The 19,731-nt window shown below is 39.5% G+C and overlaps 2 protein-coding genes across 2 annotated transcripts; one reads left to right on the plus strand and one right to left on the minus strand.

Moving 5' to 3' along the window:
- The first annotated feature begins 5,245 nt into the window (after positions 1-5,245).
- On the plus strand, positions 5,246-10,224 carry psma1 (proteasome subunit alpha 1). Its single transcript, XM_022756006.1, has 10 exons — positions 5,246-5,312; positions 6,189-6,233; positions 6,316-6,417; positions 6,832-6,935; positions 7,038-7,126; positions 7,466-7,536; positions 7,668-7,797; positions 8,083-8,162; positions 8,548-8,652; positions 9,955-10,224. The coding sequence occupies exons 1-10, from the start codon at positions 5,310-5,312 to the stop codon at positions 10,012-10,014; spliced, it is 789 nt and encodes a 262-aa protein (XP_022611727.1). The 5' UTR covers positions 5,246-5,309; the 3' UTR covers positions 10,015-10,224.
- A 1,029-nt stretch (positions 10,225-11,253) lies between these two features.
- LOC111229796 (protein RIC-3-like) lies at positions 11,254-18,348 on the minus strand. Its single transcript, XM_022756265.1, has 6 exons — positions 18,138-18,348; positions 16,656-16,882; positions 15,448-15,526; positions 14,415-14,508; positions 13,756-13,886; positions 11,254-12,980 (listed from the first exon to the last, which is right to left on the minus strand). Exons 1-6 carry the CDS (start codon positions 18,256-18,258, stop codon positions 12,481-12,483), a joined length of 1,152 nt encoding a protein of 383 aa, XP_022611986.1. The 5' UTR covers positions 18,259-18,348; the 3' UTR covers positions 11,254-12,480.
- Between the last annotated feature and the right edge of the window lie 1,383 nt (positions 18,349-19,731).

The raw sequence follows: 19,731 nt of genomic DNA on the forward strand, positions 1-19,731 counted from the left end.
CATGTGACTGCGTGGACACTGAAATGAGTTTTGCTTGCTGTAATCATCCCTCCTGTTCAAACTAGACATTACAGGATTCCCCATTAATACTCTGCCAATGTAAGTGACGAAGGACCAAATCCACAATCCTCAATTAGTGCACAAATACATCCGCAAAGTTCAACTTAAGCTAATATGAGTATTCAACCATATGAATGGGTCAGATGAGGGTTAGTTGAGTGTCTCCCAAGATAAAATCATCTTAGTATAAAACTCAGTGCTTCCATGCTGAGCTGCAGTCAAGGCATATTAACAAAAAGAGGGAGTTTTGTAGTGAAAAGGCTGTAACTTGAGTAGCATGATTTGTCTAACACAGAGTTGTAAAGCCTCATATTAACCCCAGATAATCTTTGGAATACACAAAATGTGATCAGTGGATTTTGTCCCTTTCACTTACACAGAAAGCACAATCAGAAGCAGAAAAGCCAGAGGTTCTTCTAGAGGCATGGGCCTGTATTTCCCATGAGGTCTACATCACACTTAACCATACTGTAAACAAATAACCAACAAATTGTGGGAGTCTGTGGAATCTTATATTCCACTTTTACAGATGCAACGCTGAGAGGCAGAGGGGTTTCCCTGCAGCTGAGTCAGTCCTCATCTCAGAGGTCACAGAGGCAAAACTGTAAAGAGCAGCCAACAGAATTTATTGTTCTTCTAAAACTTCTGTCCGGCCCATTGCCAATGCATACTGAACAAATCATTGAACAAAAGACTTACTGAACAATATTTGCATGTGAATGTGTTAAAAACTGTGACCCCTATAGCACCAGTGCAATCTCCTGAGAAAGTCTGAAAACTTGTGCTCTGTGGTCAAGATGCAGTCGGAGCATTAAAATGATGGATTCTGGTTCTCGCGCACTGATGTGGCTCCATTTCCTGGCATTAAAACAATGAAAATGATGGATAGGAAAATTCTAATTACTGTTAATCAACTTCTTCCAGGACCACATTTCCTTCTTACAATGAAGAGTATATTAGGCCATCACTTTTCATTTCACAGCAGCACGATTACTGTTAGCCGACAATGCGCATGACTTAAAAGCCAGTATGTATGTATGTGGGGGCTTGCTGGCAGCAGGTGGTTTAAAGTGAACTAGGTTCTGTGGTATAAATTATTCTAGAGACACCGAAACGTGTGGCTTGATACCTGTTACCTGTCTATTCTTATGTCCATAGACTGAGCAAAGAGACTATCTATTTAGCTGCTGATATTATTAAGTGCTACACAATGTACTGCACTTCTTTATGAGCCAGAAAAAGCGTGTTCAGCCATTTGCCACTGAAATGCTGCATAGGCGCTTTCGTCAACACCAGGAAACTGACGACAGTGAACCTCCTCTCTCACATGTATGTTCTGGCTTTTTTTTGCTGTAAGAAATGTGAAAGTCAGTGACGACATACAGTATTCACACTCATTAAACTTCCAGAGGGGAGGGGCTCTGAGGTGGCTCTCCTCCGTTTGCTGCGCGGCTGCTGACCCCTGACCCATCTTGTTATAGGACAGCTGCCAGCTTAATGCAACCTTGGCAGAGCTGCCACCTTCCCTTCCCATTAGTCCAGTCATTTTCCAGGCTAAAACTCGTCGCTGACCTATTTTTAGCAACAAGGGGATGGGACTTGTGGGATTTTAAGCCACTCAGGATGCACAATTAATTCTGTATCAGGTCAATATATTCTCAGGTGTACGCTGTTGATGTGTTGTGGTCATTCATGAAGCAGCAGCTCAAAGTAAAAATAAAGAATCTTTGCTGATGAGAAACACATGTAAAAATAGATATTATTTTTTCAATCAAATATAAGTTGTTTCATTGTCTAAAAAGCAGGGGATCACACTCTGGCCGTGTGATTAAAACAAACTGAAACCATGAATGGGTAGAGGAATGGGTGCACTCACACTCGTGTACTCTTTAAAACACCTCAGGCTCCCTCTCCCCCGCCACCACGTGCGAGAGCAGGGTCCACAGTGTGGCTTGGACCCATCACAGAGTGACTCAGGCTGCTCTCCATTTGAAAAATTAAACGGGGGGCCGTTTGGCAGAGTTAAATGAGGCCCCCAGGAAAAAAAAAAAAAAAAACATGCTGAGCTCAGCACAGCTCCTACAATCTCAATCACAAAGGAGGAGGTTGGCGCGCTGATGTAATGGCCGCCGCCGCCGCTGTGCTGCCGCTGCCTTGGCAGGGGAGGAGAGCTCGTCAGCACAGCCCTACTAATTCATCTCCCCCCTCCTCCTGGATCAAGGGTACATCAGATATCATTAACAAAGAAAAAAAAAAGGCGAGCAATGGCCAAGCTCAGAGAAGACACAGAGAGGATGAGGCCATCAGTGGGCATTTCTCTGACTGCACCACGGAAAGTGACAGAATCCCTTAAGAAAAAAAAAAAACACTTCAAGATGACCGAGAATTTGTCGAGTCATAGAGGATATAGGCCTGTACATGTTGAAGCATGTGTTCAGAGGTTTATTACAGGCTCAGTGGTAAAGCTGCCCCACACCTGTCAGCAGTTATGCACCTGTAGAGTTGCTCCACAATCATATAACATCCCTCATAAAAAGACTACAGCTCCAGAACCATTAAAAGACATCATCTCTTCTCCTGACAGAAACTGTAACTGAAACAACTCAGTCATTCTCCTATTAGGATTCAGTAGGTAGACTGCCATTAAGAGTATTTATTGATGGTTTGCATGAATCATTGGATTAGAGTGTATTATAATAATAACTTTGCAGCAGAGGTTCCCAGCCTGGGCCCAACAATGGGACACAAAAATAAAGGGGTCATTAGATGATTAACAGATGAGGAAAGGAGAAAAAAGTTATGCTTCTTTTTTCGGATGTTGCTGAAAGTCTTTGTTGTTTCTTGTAATTTTACTTTTTTCATGAACAAAATGAGTTTTGAAAAAAAAATGTCTTCAGCTGAACTGGTTACAGCTGGTAGACAGATGCGACCATGAAGGAAGGGGGGTGGCAAGTGAGCATTGCTTCGTTTTTTAAAAGGTCACATGGGAAAAACATTAAGAAGCACTGCTTCACAGCAAAATCCAATACAAACACTGAATCCATGAGGATTTCCTCTCATTTACTGACCTGCAAATTCTGCCACAATTATTGCAATTTTCCATACAGGACTTTTAATTTCTCTGATACTCATCAAGTGATACATACACAGTGTAGTAGCCTCATTGCATGGTGTCACTGCAATATTCCAATAGGATATTTTATTGTGATCTTTTGTTAATAAATAGATATTGTCTTTAAAAAGACACAGCAATTCAAAGTCTCACAATTAACTGAGTTGGAGGGGAGTTCTGCCTATTTTAAGAATTAATTTTTCCTTACATTTAATCTACATTTATTTCTGCAGATAAGACAGATCAACCAGCTTTTATGCTTTTAGTTGGTGACAGTTTCCTAAAGACAGAAATCAAGAATAAAAAAATCGCATCAGAGCGAGGAAGATTCAGCGGCTGCTTCATAGATAATAAATAAGCTGCTGACTTTGTCAAACTGTGGCATGTCACACTAAAATGAGCTTACTGTACATAAACCAGGTTTTAAACCTAATTTTGTTTCCACACCAACTACACAGTCCAGCTCAGCGTCGACGCAGCAGAGCGTATCTTTCAGTCCAGTTTAAAGGTCATATGTTTACCTCTCCTGTCCTGTCTTTTAGAAAAGCACAGTGGATGAGAAGTATTGACCGAAGTGTTCTGTGGCACAGAAATAACATATGTGAATTATTAAAATGGGTGGCATTTAAAGAAGCAGACTGCACATGAACTTCCACTGCCTTGTGCTTGTGAGTTTTCACAAATCTTATCTTGACTACATGCTTAATTTTATTCTGTTTATTTATTTATCTATCAGTATGTTCAGTTACTGAATTAGTTTAGTTTGACATTATAAGGAGGACACTGTATCACGCACTACACTAAAAATTTCATTTTGGGCACAATAAAGTCCAGTTTGTTGTCATTTATCTTTAATTTATGTACCAGTGACTTAACATCGAACTGTTGCACTGTTACAAAATCAGTTTTACGGTATTACTGTGTAAGCTGAAATCAAAACATAAACGTAATTCAAAACAAACTGATCTAAACTCAGTTAAAGTGAATGTGGACCTGCATCATTGCAGTGTAAATCTGCCATTATGGGATTTTCATTATCTAAAGCAGACTGACCTCTCCATAACTGACACATGCTTGCAGACATGGTAAGAAAAGTCTGCAAACAAGCATGTAAAACACCCACCATTGTTGTCTACAGGACAATTTGTTCCTCTTTCTTCTGGAAGTTTTTATGTGTGGAAAAAATGGCAGAAACAGCAGTAAGAAATTTGTGCTCTTTGACCATGTTCACAACCCAGTGAAGCACCCACACTGTCTTCTTCTAATACACTGCTGCTGCTATATACTGCTGCCGCCTAGTGTTCAGACAAAAACACTGTGACTCAGTGCAATGCAGACAAGAAAAAAAGAGACATGAACAGATACAGGAAGTAAATTACTTAAAACTTTATTTTAACAGCACTTTTCAAAACAAAGTTAGAAAGTGCTTTACATAATTGACATTTAAGGACTGCAATGATCATTCATTTATAAATAACACAAAAATAAAATGTAATAAGATACCCAGCAATAAGACAAGATAAAACTGTAAAAACAACAATGATAAAACACATGAAGTTTTGAGAAGTGACTAAAAGATTAAGATTAAGATCTAATTATGTCTCATATCTCCACATAATGTACATAGAGCACTTAATTCAGTTGAAAATATTAAACCTGTCTTTCATTTTGTTTGCAGTTTTAGTCCCTGCAAAGAAAATGTTAAAACTATTGACTGTAAAATCGACATTGTATTATTAGATATTAAATTATAATGCCACAACGTGTAAATATGTAAAACTGTTCATTTTAAAATTATCCAGAAAAAAAATCTAAAGTCAAGCTCTAAAATAATTGATTATGTACATTTTATTCGAGGTGAAAATCAGTTTTAAAATATATATTTGGCATTTTTGTGTCTTCTTTACTGATAATTGTGACCGTTTTGATAATTTCGCTTTTAAAATGTATGGGATAAAATATTAAAATATCGTGACAAGATCTGTTTTGCTGAGGCACAGCCAGTCGCCCCTTTACTCAATCGATTACTGATTTCAAAATCGGGGCTCTACTATTTTCCCTGACGTCGCGTCCAGGAAAATAAATCAAGTCAGGATTAGAGCACCGGCAGAGAGAGACGACACATTTAAAAGCAGAGATGGTAAGAATGAATGAAATTTAATATACGTTGGTCAACTTAGCATCATATAATATGTCTGCACAGTAAATAAGTCGCACATCACGTATCAAGATATTCAGAAAACGTGAGTCATTTACTGACTTTAAAGGTGCCGGTAGTTAGCTAACTTTTGCACTGTGAGTAAGCAAAACACCTTCAGTAGCCGCTAACGTTAGCCGCACGGATGCTAACTGGACTCACTGTGTGTTCAAAGAAACGGTTTACAGCTAACATTTGTCGGACGATATCATATTAAATCGTGTTCATAATCAACCCGGATTATTTTAATATAACGCCAAATAACGTATCGCAGTCCCGTTGCTATGTACTTAGCCGGCTAGGAGCTAGCAGGATTTAGCCAGCACAGGCGGAGTTAGCATAACTCAAACCAGCAGTGATGTCGGGTCTTTTACTTTCGTTTTCCCTTAGACTAATAACTTCTTTTTGTGAGGCCAGCACACACAACTCCAGTAGCTGGTCATTGTAATGATTAGGTAAACTTTCATATAGTTTTCATCCAGCTAATGTGAGCTAGCTTTCTGTAGGATCCAGCGCTGCACAGTATTATTAATAACCTTAACTAGTTTGGTGCCTGCTCTCTGATGCTCTCTGTTGATTGTCTATGGTGAGTGGCTGTGTACAAAGCTGAGATCATCAATTATTCAGTAATGGTGGTAATTTAAAACCTATTTCTAGAAAGGTCCGGGCTGTAGACGTGTTCAGAGTCTTGTGTAGTCTCTGTGTCTGAGAAAGCAGCTGATAATGCAAGACAACTATGTAAGCTCAGCTCCCATGTGTTATGTAATAAGTCTATTTTTTTAATACCAATTCAAATGTATTGTTTTTTCCAATCTTTAGTTCCGCAATCAGTACGACAACGATGTGACAGTGTGGAGCCCGCAGGTAAGTTGCTGTTTGACTTCACCTCTGTTTTATTATTGGCATGCCATAACATGACATGTTAACAATGTTAATTTGTGCACAGGGCCGTATTCATCAGATCGAGTATGCCATGGAGGCAGTGAAACAAGGCTCTGCAACTGTAGGACTCAAATCGAAAACCCATGCAGTCCTGGTTGCCCTAAAGGTAAAATCTTCCTCAGTGTTCTTATGTTGTTTCAGTCACGTTCTGTCTCAGAGCATTAGTACAAAACTGATCACTGTCCATTTTGTTTCAAATATCCACTGCATATTCAACCAAACTTAGCAAGACAGTTCTGTGTTCTACAATACTGTATGTTACTGTCAAAGCAATAAATTATACCTACCCTGTGGCAGGAACTCTGTCAATATACCTTTATCATCAAGCTAACTACCACAGGCAGAAGCCATCTGGGTCAGAGGTGTGTTTTCGAGTGTCAGTTTACTCTGAAGTTGCATTAATATTACATGAGGTCCCTCCTGCTGTGAACTGCCAAGCATTTATCAAGGTACTGCTGTGAGTCAAATGACAAGCATTTGATCAGACATGATTGATGCATCATGTTTTGTGTCTCTGCAGAGAGCCCAGTCTGAACTGGCTGCCCACCAGAAGAAGATCCTCCATGTTGACAACCACATCGGCATCTCCATCGCTGGACTTACTGCTGACGCCAGACTGCTCTGGTAAGTCACAGACACTGATGGTCTAGATGGAACTCGTCAGTAAAACTGTATATTAAAATATGTACTTAGTTTTACACAGTGCCAACACTGTCTCTTCCACAGTAACTTCATGCGTCAGGAGTGCCTGGACTCCAGATTTGTCTTCGACAGGCCCCTCCCCACGTCACGTCTCGTCTCTCTTGTTGGCAGCAGTATCCTCTCTAATGTTGGCTTGAAGTTCTGTAATGTATAAATGTCATGCTATTGTTAAGACTTCATAGGCAGCATGAGAAATTAACAACAGCTGACTCTAAATGCAGGGACAATTTGTCAAAGTGTCTTGCCAGTTGAAAGTATTAGAAATGTAAGAGGTCCTGCACCGTGTCAAATTGTAAGAATACTGAGCAATACTCCCCTCCCCTCTGTATATGTGTCAGCGGGCTGCTTCCCTGTGTGAATGAGGGAAACTGAACAAACTACCGACTGTTAAGCTGTCTCAGAGAAATAAAATGATAAGTGTGACTATCCGTGATCCTTGACTGAAACTCCAGAAACCCAAATCCCAACACAGAGGTATGGAAGGAGGCCCTATGGTGTAGGACTCCTCATTGCTGGTTTTGATGTAAGTTTGCTCACTCGCACTGTTTGTCAGATATTTTACTTCTGTCCCCTGTGAAAGAATAAAGGTTATACAATTCCGGAATATAGTGTGAAATTTGACCACTGGTCTTGTTAATTTGTTGTGTCACCCAGGACATGGGACCTCACATCTTCCAGACCTGCCCATCAGCCAACTACTTTGACTGCAAAGCCATGTCAATCGGAGCGCGCTCTCAGTCTGCACGCACCTACCTGGAGAGATGCATGGACAAGTTTTCTGACTGTAAAATGGAATTGAATTTACTATTCTTGCATACTCTTATTTCAACTGTTGAAACTAGGAGCTCTGTTTTTGCGTCTTCTTTAGGCAGTTTATTCATGCATCAGACATCAATAGTAAATAATTTGGTCATCACTGTTGCTCATCGTTGCAGTTTGTTTCAGGGTCATGATTGCACAAAAGCATGTAAAGAATTGAACATCTCAGTACCACTGAGTGTATTTTACCTGCTGATTGACACCTGAAAAAACCTCATTTCATCTCACCCTTGGTATTTTTGGTTCTCAGGTAATCTGAATGAGCTGGTGCAGCATGGCCTCCGTGCTCTGAGAGAAACCCTCCCCACCGAGCAGGACCTCACCACCAAGGTACGTCAGATCTACAGCTTTATTAATGAATCTGGTTCTAAGATTTAGAGGTGTACGTTAACAAATCTCATATTAAGTTTTGTATTTTTTTAATTGGAAAAAACAATGTACAAAACCTAAGTCAAGTCGTTCGGCCAAATGGCAAAGAAGTGTCTCATCTGTTTAGTAAAACCGATTTCTAGTTCTTTGACTGTTACCTCTGAAATACCATGTCCTTTATAGAAGTAAATAAGGGATTCAGAAGGTGAAAAGACACTGGATTCACAGTTGATAAAATGCTATTAAAGCCCAACTTTTGTGGCACTGAAGATGTTGCCATCTTTTTTTTTTTTAAATGCCTCCTCCACTAGTTATTTCATTAGTAAATTTTCCCTGTGTTTCTCAGAATGTTTCCATTGGCATCGTGGGGAAGGACATGGAGTTCATCATTTATGATGATGATGATGTTGCCCCCTTCCTGGAGGGACTGGAGGAGAGGCCACAGAGAAAGGTACTGCAAAGGGTTCAATGATTGATCAAGTCCAGTTTGGACTTGTGCTTGGTTTCATTCAGGGGAAAAAAAATAAAATTCCTTTTTTGTTGTGAGCTACAAAGTTATGACAGATTGGATTAGTCTGAAAGCAACATGTGTTTCTAGCTCTTACTTTGGGCTCCTCATTGAAATGCACCATTAGCATGTGCTGTTAAAACACATGTACCTACATAGGGTTGGGCGATAAAACAATAGCAATAATTATCGCAAGATTATTTTCCTCGATAGAAACGCAAAAAATGTTAGATAAATGTTCGATATAATTAATTTCCATGCTTATAGCATGACCGGCCAATCATGTCGCAGGAATAGAGGTCTGTACTGTGCAAGTTAGGATGCACGGTGAGAGGTATACATACAGGCCAGCACGTGATATTATTTACAGACGCACGCAGAGGATGACGGGCTTGAAGTTGGAGAGGAGCAAACAAATAAGGCGAAATGAGCGACACCGCAGAAAAAGCAGAACGCAGCTCGGAGAACGAAGATATCGTCGACGAGAGAGGCCACTCAACTTTAGTATTTTGGAGATGTTTGGGCCGTTTACAGTCTGATAAAAAAACAGAGCAATGTGCAGTGCGCACTGCCGGAGACACGTTCCATCAAAGACAGGCAACACCACAAACCTGTTCCATTACAGGGCCAAACGAGTCTTAGAGGACCCTCGACGAGCGCCAGGCCTGTACCCTGTGCAAATCTTCTATTTTTTTTTTATTTAATTTTGCAGTCTGATCATGTTACATGTGTGATGTATCACAGCACAGAACTTAATTCTTAATTCTATTTACTTTGAGTAAAAAGGACTGAATAAGAGTTTGATTTTAATCAGGTATATTTTATCAAATTCTGAATGTCTGTACCTCAGAGTTTTTAATGTTCTGCTGTTTGGCAAGTGTTTGGTCATGTTCTGACTAAATAGAACAGTTTAAAACCAGTTGACTGTCTGGTTTCTTCAACTTTCACTCAAGAGCCAAAATCAGCCTTTAAACCTGAAAGAAAAAAACGATGTGGCATTTATTAAGATCAATATCGACTGAAATGGAAATTTTTATCCTGATAACAGTTTTGGCCATATCGCCCAGCCCTACCTATACAGGTTCAGGGCAAATATTTAACTTTTGAAGACTGAAAACGATGATAAAGTGAGATTTGATATATCTATGCAACACTTAACACAAATGGTCTGTTTCTGTTCTAGGAACATTAATATCAGTGTTAGATTCTGAATTTTGTGAACTGAAGAACATTTGTGTGTCTCAGGTTGCCCAGCCCGCAGATGAACCTGCTGGAGAGGCACCCGATGAGCCAATGGAGCACTGAGGCAGCGATTCCTGCAGATCCCAGACCAACCTGACACTTAACTGCAACTCACCAGAGTAATTCTTAGAGGGGAAAGTTGTTGTTGTGATGTGCCACTTGCTAAACTGTTCCAAATATCCAAAATATTCTCTGCTGACATCAGCCAGTGTGATGTTGCTTTTGTATGAGTAAAGTCCATTATACAAGTAATAAACTCTTTTTTTGAATTGTGCTGCTGCACTTCATTTCATTCCATATTTATCCGACCTACATTGAGTCTTACAGCAGAATCTTTTTCAGTATCTAGAAGATCAGATCTGCAGTTAACAAAATAATAAAAATGGACTTTCAAAAGTCTGACACGGCTTGTTTACAGTTTTTATCTTGTGGCAATTTAAAGTAAAGTACATCAAACTTTAAAAGCACAGAATGTAACTTCTGCCTCTAGGGCTCTTCTCAATCAAAATGATAACAAAAGATTGCGTTGGGTGATGTCATGAAATAGTGTGGGATCATGGGAGTTGTCTACAGCACCATTGCCCTCAGTTTCTCCTCGTTTGGATTCCTTCAGTGTCAGTGGTTCAGTAAATGGAACAGACCCGATGATTCTAACCATTAAAAACACTGAATGAAACAGTTTGACATTTAAAGTCAGTGTTTGAGCGACGCTGTACGGAGGACAGAGACTCAGGGAAGAGCTGGAGCTGAGACTGATGCTAACCTTTGTTCTGATTGTTTCTCTGATAATTTATGAACCAGATGATCAGGAGCCGAATTATCCAGAGAGGTGTCTTCCTCTCCATGACAAACAGACCAGGGGACTAAAACCACTAGAAACAACAAATACAGCAGTTTCATGTTAAAAATCAGTGATTCACTGACGCAGCTCAGCGGACATCATGGCTGTGAGCTGAGCTGTCAAACTTTAACTCAGCTTTCCTCTCTGATAAAATAAGATCCAGACGTCCGATGACTAAAATCCTTCATCAGGTTGAAATATATAGTTGAAAACGGCAAAGGTGTAAAAAAGTATATCTTAAAAATGTGGCCTAAAACTAGATAAAAGTAAATTTTGAGCTTCTGGCAGGAAACCACAACACCAACACATGCACATACAGGATATGATGTCATTGACAGGCGACCAAATGACACAAAGCGTTGCCATGATTAAAATCACAGATTTCTCTGGTTTGAGAATTGATGAAAGCATTTGGGATAATGTAAGAACACAACTCGACAACATATAGAACATAGCTCAAGTCATTTTTAGACATTTTAATGTGGAAAAGTTACAGATTATGACTGTAAGTCTTGAAACTGGAGAAACCAGAGGGCCCAGAAAATTTCATTCACAGTATTTTAATCACTGATTCGCATTCTCAGGTGCTTTTCTGAACAGTTCATAAATAAATAAGTTTTATAAAAGTAAAAATATTTAAATCATTTAGAGTTGAAGACAGCAGGTTTGTTAAACACTTAAAACATTGTTGGTACAGAGGACACATTTTCTCCAGCACAAACACTGTTTATCTAGAAGACAGAGGGGACACTATTAATGCCCAGTATACATAGTCGCGTTTTGTGCAGTGCATTTATTGTCTATTCACATATAAAGGTGTTAAACTGAAACCAGCGACTTAACCGCAGAGAGTTTAAAATGGCTGCAGTGTTTGGTTCAACACATGAACAAACAGTGGAAAAAAGAACAACCCCTCAATAATAATTGGTGTTGGTTTTGTTGCTAACTAGGTTTTCATCAGCTGCATAATTCCTGCCCAGAAAAACATGTCCTGATCTGAGCTAAAATGACTTATTCCTGGTGTTTCCAAAATGTATCAATCTGCAGAACAAGTGTGTTTTGAATTGGCCCGATTCAGTCTCGTTTTCTATTCATTTATAAATCGTATGACCAGCTTTAATGCAAGAACTCTGAAACGGAATAGTTTTAGATCATTTTACAGGAAAAGAAACTGATGCTTGCTGAGATAAAGGCTTGGAGAGATCAAGTATGAAAAGTAACTCAACACTTCCCTGACATATAAACACTGGGTTTGTTCCCAGCCAGCAGCACTTCAAGATACTGGTTGTCAATATTTTTTTTTTTTTTTTACATAAAATCTGGACCTGAAGAAATCCTATCTGCACTTGTTGGTTTAAATTAAATGAAAAAATACGAACTTCTATCTTGTGCAGACTTCTATCATATTTGACTGAGATCATTAAAAAAATTAGACCCTTGTTTTTCCAAAGAAACATGTTGAGTATATTTGGAAGGTTTAAGACCATAAATGTATTCCTTTCTAAGCCAGTAAATAAAGCTGATATTAATGATGAAAGCTGTGCCCTGTTCACACGTCGCTCATTTATTCACTTCAAGTAAAGATAAATAAAGCTGCTCATGCTACTGCCCATCTGATGGGAACAGATTTAAAAAAAGAAGCCGTCCTCACAAACACCAGGCTCCAGTTTATATGCGTCATGTCAGAGTCAGTGAGCGGCCTTCTTTGCTCTCCTCCTCTTGTTCCTCCGTCTGACCTGGCTCTGGGCAGGTTCTGTCTCCACGGGCCGGGTCAGGTCCTCCATCTTCTCCTGCTCCATCATGGACGTCATCTTCAGTGTGAGCTCCAGCTCCTTCAGGACTCCGGCCAGGTCCTCCTCTGGGACGCCCAGATCGATTTTACCCCCTCCCTCCTTGTGTTCGTGTAGGTGCGCGCTCTCGTTTACACCTAAATCGCTCCCTGACCTCATGTCTTCTTCGCTCGCTGCTGTAAAGTCGGACTCTCTCACAGCGTCTGCGCTCAGATCCTCGGCCTCCTCAGCTTCTCCTCCACCCGTCACATCCTCAGCAGGAATGTCTTCCACCAGGTTGGCTCCGTCGGCCTCAGTCCTCTCAGCCTCGGCCTCCGTCTGTGGACTGTGGTGCGGCTGATTGTGCTGACAACAGCAGCGGGACTGTTGCCAGTACTGATGAGGTTGCTCAGGATAATCTGCGAGTGTCGAGAAATTGAATGAGTCACTTATTCAACAACCATGATGCTGCACCTTCACTGAACTACCTATGTACTGTATGTATTACCTTATCCATGTATCGTTCCCAACCAGGGCTGCAGAGGTATTGCAAGTGGGCCGACAAATCATTTGCAAAACAGAACAATTTTGGTGAAAAGGTGTAATTATATATATAAAAAAATAAATAATATTTTAAAGTGTTTTAAAAGAAAATGATTCTTCTTCTGTTTCTCATATTAAGGACAATCACTGTGATAAACCAATGATGGAATGAGGAACCAATGAGGAACATTTCAAGGACCTACAGAAATGACAAGAATGAGCTGGGAAACTCTTCTGTGTCACATTATGACTTGATGAGTTTATATTAGTCTTTATGTAAACTCCTAAACTAAGATATCAGATTGATTTCCTCTCAGCACAATGTGATTAAAATGAACTTTACAGAAACTTGAAAGTTGTTTGAGATACATAAATTATTCCACAACACATTATTTTGCCTTCAGTCTTCATCATTTCCTCCACCAGATTTTTTCCAGTTTACTATTAAATGGTGAACTTGACCAAAATCACTAAACGAACCAACAAGCAGAAACAGAGTTCACATGATCCATCTCCTGCTTTGAAGACATGGGACACATTGAGAGACACTTAAAGGTGGTAAGAGGTGGAGTTTAAAACAGAATTCCTGCCTTACACATACAGCAATTCTACGTTGATGCAACATTATAAAGTAGTGCAGTGTTCAGGTACCTTCCCAGTTGTCCTGGGCTTTCTTCTCTGGCGTGATGCCCTCCACCAGCTGGCCCTCCTGCATCACCCGGGTTATCTCGGTCAGCTGCTGCAGCAGGCTCTCCTCCTGATCGGCCATCACTCCCTTCACCCTGCAGCACAGACACAAAACCAAACACTCGTCGTCATGACGTGTGCAGTTTATCCTCACTGTTTCCATTGATCTATCTCACAGTTAAAGTTACATATTTAACTCCAAGTTTCTTTACTATAATTATACACTGATTAATTGAAGGCAAATCAGGGACTCTAGAACTAACAAGAAGCTTCTTTTATATTTTTCTAGAAATACTACTTTAACACAGCTGTTTCATATTTGTGAGAATAAAATAAAAAAAATAACAGAAACTTTCATATTTTGAAGTAAATATACTGAAGTAACTGATAGTAATGAGTAATTCATTTTTAAACTTATAAACTAATAAGATTTAAATATGCAGCCCAGTCACACATGGAAGTGTTGAAAACAACCCACATAACAACAGGAAATGACCTTTATGGGAGGGTCATGTTTGTCTCATTCTTTGCTGTGGAACACATTATTGTATGAGTTACAATTGCATTAACGAAGGGAGGGGAACTGATGATATGATGATCCCTCAGCAGAGGCACACACCCACCTGTCAGGGCTGTGGTGGGCGTTGGAAACAATATTCTCCATCACCAACTCTGTTTCCCTCAGTTTCTCCTGCAGCTGAGCCAGCTGGAAGTCCGCTGGAGGACAGAAAGAGAAGGAGGTGAAGAGTGAGACCGATCAAATTAAACTCCAGATCTGTTAACCTCAAGAGGAAAGTATCTAATAGACCAACTTGTGCAGGCAGGTGCAGTTTTTCCCACAGGTTTAAACACAATCTCAGCTCAAACAAACTACAATACAGATAAAAATCAACCGAGGAAATGGTTTGGTAAATGTGCAGTTGTTGTTTTCACAGCCGGAGAAAACTGACATTCATCCAATTACTTCACACTGCAAGAAAATGAACCACAGCAAAGCTACCAGAGGAAAAAATCCTGGGCTCTTGAACGTGCCCTACACAAAGGTCAAGTGTGTGGTGGTGGTGACTGCCTGACAAATGCATTGCCTGGGCTGCCCTCACAGTGGTGGAGCTGGTCAAAGGGGTTTAATTACAGGACGGAAGCAGTGGTAAAATAAAAATAAACAATCATTCCTCTCCGTTGATGTTCGTAGTTTCAGCAGTTAACGACACAGAAATAGCAAAAAAAGTAATTGATTTCATTTCCGCATAACAAAACAATAATTAGGACCAACCATGCTATGTTTATTTGACTGTTTTGATTATTATTTGTTTTATTTGCCTCATCTGACAATTAAAATTACTAATTAATCAATAACACGAATTACTGTGTGATGAGGCTAAATCTAGAACTGCTAGAGTAGACCCCAGCGCTTTGTCTGGAGGGAAACATGCACAGAAGAGGGCAGACGCCGCCCTTCAGGGCCGTCCAAGTGGTAGAACAAACCGACATGAGCTCTCTGTTCTGCGACGGGAGAACAAACGGCTGGACAGGCAGGTGTACAGCATGTTCAGAGACATACAGAGCTACAATACTGTTGAAGAACTGAGATTGAAGTAAGTGCCGAAGTTGCTAAATGCTAAAAGAGTGAGTATGTTGTTGTTGGATGGTACTCACTGATCTTTCTCTTCATGTTCTCTGAGCGGACAGAAGGAAACCGGCTCTCTGTCGGTTTGCTGCTGCTTTTAGACGTGATCTAACAGGGAGACAACAAAGTCTGAAAACAACACATCACAACAAACCTCACAGCAACGTGTCTGTCTGTGTTCAAACCACTTCCACACTCACCTTCATGTCTGTCAAACATCATTCTTACTTTTTAAAGCAGAATTTAATTACTTATTTTGTGCTTCATGGTTTTATTTTTATTTCAATTTGAAATATTTTATTTAGAAATTGATAGCAGATAGTGATGTAGATTTTGATGCAATAAGGGAACAAATGTTGTTTAGAGCTGCAGCGAGTCGTCAATTTAACAATGAATGAACAGAAAATCAACTGGCAACTTTTTATTTCAAGAAAAAAATGCCAAAATCATTTGATTCCGGCTCCTCCAATGTGAATATGTGCTGGTTTCCTCATTCTCCTACAGTGAATATCTTTATATGATTTTGGACAAAACACGACATTTGAAGACATTTCTTTGGGCTCTGGGATGATAATTTTTTTCACAATTTTCTGACATTTTATTGATGAAACAGTTAACTGAGAGAACAGATAAATTGTGAATGAAGGTAACAGTTAGTTGCAGCCCTACCATAGTTTGGAATATTTTGATACCAATAAGAACCCTGAGTTTCAATGCAACAACACCAAACTTCTACATTTGCAATACTAAACTTGTCAAGCAGCCTTATAGGAACTTGGCCAAATGAAACAACATTGGAAAAATAAAGAATATGTCAGATCAAAGAATAAATAAACAAGATTACAAATGTCTAACATTCATTGCCAGGTTGCCAAAGTTAATACTTTGAGCTACAGATACATTTCAGTCTGTACCAAAAAGTACTGAGGTTTCTTACCCAGCCCTTCTGTGACATTTTGAATGCAGGACTTTTAAACATATTATTTCCATTAAATGAAATCCTGTTTATTTTTGCCTCAGGTTTTTAGACGTCTTTGTATATGCTTTCAGCTTTCTGCCTCCACTGCACAAGCTTTTGGTTATTTTTAATTCGTGTATATATGCTTCGTAATAGGAGTAATCAATGTGCAATCAAATAAAATAAATAAAATAAACATTTTAAAGGAATACCAAAGTACTGTGGTATTAAAACTTTTACAGTACACATCAGCTGTGTATTGCGTCTCCAGGATTTCACCTTGAACAATATGTAGAGGATGTAGAGTAAGATCCCGAAGCCGTACACGGGGATGATCTGTCCTGCCAGGTTGGATTTGCCTCCGGTTCCCGCCCCCGTTCCCACTCCCTTCGCCTTGGCTATGGCCTCAGTGTTGTGGGCTCTGGAAAAGCCAGCGCTCGCAGCCCTCTGGCCACGGCCCTCCGGGGCCGTCTGACGGTGCACCATCGGAGGGAAACGACCAGAACCTGCAGGGAGGGGAAGACGGGTGAAGAGGAAACGTGACTAATGTACAACATAAATAACAGCAGATAGAATATAACACAAACTCAGTATCTGACTGGTTGTAATGAAGGGATTTCTTTGGTACTTTCTAATCTTTTAAATCTGCAGCATCTGTTGAATGTGGCTTCCATTTAAGTTACTGTCTGATGTTATAAATATCCTGTTCTTGCCACAACTGGATATGAACAATGAGCTTGTAAACTGAAGTCAAGTATTTTAAATCAAGGACATAGAAGTAGTGGTATTGTGACATCTTTATAGAGCCCTTTACTCACTGAAACTGACAGGGATAATTAAAGAACATAAACAACGGTTTTTAGGTGGTTTGACTCAACAGCCGAAAAGATGCATCAAGCCTTAAAATGACTCCATTAAGAGGATGGATAATGAAAGTACAGTTTCAGTTCATTCAGTTTGATATTTAAATAATATACAGTATGTTAGGTATTTAAAAAAGATATTCAAAAAAGACAATTAATAGTTTAGAAAATACAGAACATCTGCTTTTTCACTGTGCTTATATACAGCGGTTTCAGTGTTCAAGTCTTATTTCAATTATCTCTGTATAATGCATTTTCATACAACAGCCCTACAATACATCCCTACTTCATAAAGGTTTATTTGTTGATTAGTTGTGAAACATTCTCTGGTTCCTGCTTCTCAAATTGAGGATTTGTAGCATGTTACTTTTTTATCATTGTAAATTTAATATATTCTAGATTAAGACTGTCTGTCAAACAAAACAAGCAGGTGTAAATGGAGCTCTGGGAAATTTAGTCACTATACTGAAATACTGAAAAATGACTAATGTATTATTTGATTATTATTATTATTATTTATAGATTTCTAGCCCTAAGCAAAGATTACACAGCATAATACCCACATGCACGACATAAAATCATTAGATTAATAGATTGTGTTAGTTTTACTTGGCTTAATATTATCTTTATTTTATACGTATTATTATAATCATTAAAAAAAAAAAAGAAGGAAAAATGAAGGTGTCGGTATTTTAGCGCCCTCTTCAGGGAGGAAAATGTGACTGCAACAACGATGATCCATCGGTACACATTTTGTTTGAGGTACAAAATAAATAGACATTATATCACCGCTATAAAAGCCAGTAAATTAAAAGCCTTCCTCCTCCCCCAGAAAAGCCTCCACACATCGAGCTGGAGGCGTTTTGACGACCAGGAGAAACCGTTAACGGTGACGCACCCTCCGGCCGCTCAGCAGCATCCTTCCTCCCTCGGGACAGCAGCAGTTTGGGAAGCAGCAACGCGACGCACAGCACGAGACACGTCGCGAGAGTGACCTTCTGAAACGTTGACATTACCATGACGACAGGTAAACGGTCACCGTCCTACTGAAGAAACGCCGGGTTCTGACAGGTACACAGTGGGCGAGCAGAGGAGCGGGGCAGGTTGAAGTCGCTCGGCTGGACTTCCTTGTGTTGACTGAAGGAGCGGAAGTGGACCTGGGCTGTAACTACCGTATTTCACCGCTGGGTGGCGCCAAAGGACCGCCTGAGTGATTTTAATGAGCGGTACAGCAGCCTGAGAATTAACACTTATTAATATAGAAAAATATAGCTTTATGTACTATCTCAGGAAATGTCATAAATAATTGAGAGATTCCGGTCACAGTTTTGTTTAATTTAATGGCCCATAAAAAGATGTATGTAAAGTTTGGGCAAATTACATCCTCTACCATCATTGTTTGGAAGGGGAGATAAGTAAATAGTAAGAAGTAAAATGCACTATTACTTTTTATTTCATGAACTGTAAGTAAAAACAGCACTAAGGGCATGTGAAAAAAGTTTGGGCACCTACAAACCCACTCATTGGATTTCTCACATGTAGGAAATGTTTTTTGTAGCCGGCTAAGAGGTGAAACTAACTATTAACTCTACTATTCCCTGGGATAAGTCTAAATGATTGATATAAACTGAAGTGTGTAAAATCTTGAATCCAGAGCTGCAGGTCTGTATAATCACTGAGATATATAATAGGTTTGAGTCTGTATAATGATTCTGATGTGTAATACACTACATAGCATATTACTTAGTTATCTTAGACTGAATATATTTTGCATTTGCCGAACATTGATTCATTTCTTTCCCACGGTAACTGACATTTTTGTTTTGCAGACATTAATTAGTTTTTTTTCACAGCTTTTATTCTTTATTCTGTGCAATCTTCCTTAATTATGTCCTGCAGCATCATATTTTCTCCACAGGGATGATAAATATTTCACATAAACCTTTCTAAAGGAGAACTTCAGTTCACACATCTCTTCTGCTCCCTACCCACAGACTGTAACTCAGTAATGAGTCAAATCAAGCAGCCGCCATCCTGTCATCTTAAAATGGCAACGTGTTGTTAAACAGCAGTTTGTTGAGAGCAATAATAGGGATCAAATCCAAATGGTGTCTGTCTCACATGCAGGAAGAGAGTTAACCTGATCCTGTCTAATGTCCCAATCCTCAAAATGTACCAGCTAATGAACAGGCTGATCTTTTATCTCAGAGATATTATTATACCAAGAAATATTTCAGTCTCCTTCCAGTGAAAAATGCTAATTGTTAATTCATTTGGGAGCTTGACACTATAGGATTGTGGGAGGGGTAGATGTAATTTTAGGAATTTGTAAGTAGTTTATTGAACCTTCTTCTGTGGAAAAAACACATCAGACAAATTATTATTGAAGGCAGAGAAATTCTAAATGATTTCCTCCCTCTGGTGTCATGCCCCTCTCTCGCTAATTATGGTCGTCTCGGTACATAAATAATGAGCAGCACACAAACTGAAAT

Source organism: Seriola dumerili, unplaced genomic scaffold (genome assembly GCF_002260705.1).
Source record: "Seriola dumerili isolate Sdu_G_001 unplaced genomic scaffold, Sdu_1.0 BDQW01000242.1, whole genome shotgun sequence".
Lineage (NCBI taxonomy): Eukaryota > Metazoa > Chordata > Actinopteri > Carangiformes > Carangidae > Seriola > Seriola dumerili.